The sequence below is a fragment of the Notothenia coriiceps genome, unplaced genomic scaffold (genome assembly GCF_000735185.1).
Source record: "Notothenia coriiceps isolate Sejong01 unplaced genomic scaffold, NC01 NC01_scaffold00012711, whole genome shotgun sequence".
NCBI classification, from domain to species: Eukaryota; Metazoa; Chordata; class Actinopteri; order Perciformes; family Nototheniidae; genus Notothenia; species Notothenia coriiceps.
Genome location: NW_011345412.1, coordinates 1 through 2,984, shown reverse-complemented (window position 1 = coordinate 2,984; position 2,984 = coordinate 1). Strand labels below are relative to the sequence as shown.

Genomic DNA, 2,984 nt, shown 5'->3' with positions numbered 1-2,984 from the left:
ACAAAAATTCCCACATCTTTCAGCGGATGTGTTTTTTTCTTTGCACTAGGAGGCTATCGTTTGGCTCAGAGATCTTTATGTGTGAGTTTGTGTCAAATAAACCGGCTCTACTTAAATAAATTGAGGTGCGTTGATCTTTTTAAGTATTTCCAATTGAATCGATTATTAAGTTAATCCGAGTTCCATCTGATTAACTCAATTAGTTCAGTACGACAAACATCCTTAGCTTTCACCTTTAAAAACTCAATTAAGTTGAACCAACCAAATCATTACATTTGTAAGTTACATTTTTTGACCGACTTATAAAATGAGCTGTAAACTAACTAAAATAAGTTGAGGTAAAAAACAATTTATTTATTTTTGAAGTGGAATCTACTAACCATCGTTTTTAGAGTATACTTTGCTGCAGCTTTCCCTGTGTTTTCTTACCTTTCTACGAATATCCCAGCCTGCACTGCGTGCACGATGCTCCTGAACCTCGGCTTCTCCTCGGGGCGACGCTTGGCCACGCCCATCTTCCTGGTGAAGGTGCAGGCCAGCCAATCACGGACCTCGCTGGGCACAGACTCCGCCTGCAAGTCGCTGAGCTCGTCCTCCGTGTCCAACAGACGCCTGGAGGACGAAAACAGCAGTCAGTCATTCATCCATTCATCCATCCATTCATCCATCCATTTATCCATTCATTCATCCACTCATCCATCCATCAATCCATCTATCCAACATTCATCCATTCATCCAATCACATCCATCCATTCATGTATTAATTCATCCATTAATTCATTAATAATCAGTCCTACTTGGTCTCGTCGGTGTAGACAGAATCCAACATGGCGGCTGCGAGCTCCAGGTTCCTGCGGAGCTCCTGGAGGTCCACCACCCCCCGGTCCATCTGCTCCAGGACCCCCTTCAGCCTGACACACACACACACACACACACACACACACACACACACACACACACACACACACACACACACACACACACACACACACACACACACACACACACACACACACACACACACACACACACACATTAGAAGACAAATCACAAAATGCAGTAGAGGTAATCAGTGGTGGAAAGTAACTGAGTACAATTTTGGGGTATTTGTACTTAATTGAGTATTTCCATTTGCTGCTACTATATCCAATCCAACTTTATTTATATAGCACATTTAAAAACAACAGAGTTGACCAAAGGGCTGTACATCAATAAATATATAAAAAAGCAGCATAAATACATTTAGACAAAACCGATAGGACAAGAAGAAACTAATCTAAAAGCACGAGACAATAAAACCATACTTATAGCCACAGACTGACTTTATATTTCTACTCCACTACATACCATAGAAACAATATTGTATTTTTTCCCCCTCTACATTTATCTGACAATGTTAGTTGTCTTGTATTATAAAAGGTATATAGGTAAAGGTAGAACTATATGGATCACTTAAGAAAATACCTGGCAGTAGGGTTAGGGTTAAAGAGTGCTAGAAGCAGGAAGTATACGACCAGATAACAAAAGCATACATTAAAGTCTCTGGTCTTTCAAAGAAAAAGCAGAAGATGTTTTTGTAGAATCAAACGTTACATTTCCCTTTGCATCTAACTCTGTAATCTCTGGCTGTATTTGCAGAAGGATTGAGGAGTAAATCCCTTTAACCATTTAAACACGGCTCAACATATCGGAAATCAATATTCCAAAAAAGGAAATCTTGTGTTTACTTAAAACGAACCATAATGGCTCCTTGATTGCTTTTTGTCCAAGATGTTCAGGGATCCATTGTAAAGACACTGGGTGGGAAGGGGACAGGCAGCGAAATGACAACATATTGATATTTCCACAGAACCGCTCTATAACAGTTTTAAAAAGAGAACATTATAAACGTCTGTGAGCAAAGGATTTATTGCACGACTTGTAACAAGATGGACTTGATTATCCGCAACTGAGTGTATATTAAAACGAATGTGCTCCTCGGATAGAGAGTAGGGAATTAAAAGTTCTCGACATCAACTAAAGGTCATGTCTAATCCTGTTTTTGGATAAATGAGCAGATGTGCGATGTGTACTTCCAATACGGATGCTGATTCAATTCCAGGTACTCAGAATAAGCACCTTCAACAAAATAGTGCACCCAAAGGACTCTCTTCACAGCATCCCATTTGCATACTGTCTTTGTCAGCTTGCAATTAATACACAGTGGGCCAAAATTAAAATATGTACTAGTGGAGGGCCGGACTGGTTCAATGTTTATTGCAGAACTTATTGAAATGAACTTATTGCACATATTAAACCTGGAACTAACAAAGCTTCAATGATTGCCTATAAAAACAACATTAAACATTAAATAATCAGTTCATTCATTTCTTATGGCTCTATCTGCAGCTTCTCCAGAGTCATTTCTTATGAGTACATTTTCCCACAGGCCAACAACAGCTTCAACAAAACTATTTCCCTCAAAGAGAAACCAAACATGCCCTGTTGTCCTGAGAGAGAAAGTGCAGAAGGAAACATCCATTAAACTCAGTGTGCTGCTCTGTGATGCTAGTTCAGATACTTGGCATCTCATCTTGGGTGCAAGGTCATCAATGTTTGGGCTCAGGCTCTGAGCTGAGGAGACCCTCAGGATGGAGTGAAGGTGTGAGAGCAATATACCGGAGGGCCAGATCGAATAGGAATTAGAAATTATCCTGTGGGCCGAAATTAAATCCACCAAGGGCCTGATTTGGCCCCCGGGCCTTGAGTTTGACACATGTGACTTAGGGTTTTATATGAACATGTATATTTATATATCCCATACCCTTGGAGTCCAGCGCCAGGTTTTTGGATCCCTCAGGACCCTCGAACACTTCAGAGTCCTGGATCTGCTGAACCAGCAGCTTCAGGAAGTGCTCCTTCGCCGTCTCACTGTCCTGGAGGCTGCTGGGAAATGTAGTCTGAAGGGAGTCTTTGAACCTGGACGTTGATGATGAGAAAAACCC

The 2,984-nt window shown here is 41.0% G+C and overlaps 1 protein-coding gene across 1 annotated transcript; it reads right to left on the bottom strand.

Moving 5' to 3' along the window:
• Nucleotides 1-429: 429 nt before the first annotated feature.
• LOC104947567 (calcium/calmodulin-dependent 3',5'-cyclic nucleotide phosphodiesterase 1A-like) lies at nt 430-907 on the bottom strand (the record flags this gene model as incomplete). Its single annotated transcript, XM_010773612.1, has 2 exons — nt 798-907; nt 430-612 (listed from the first exon to the last, which is right to left on the bottom strand). Coding segments are annotated over exons 1-2 (275 nt in total), but the record flags the coding sequence as incomplete, so codon positions are not given.
• Nucleotides 908-2,984: the final 2,077 nt, after the last annotated feature.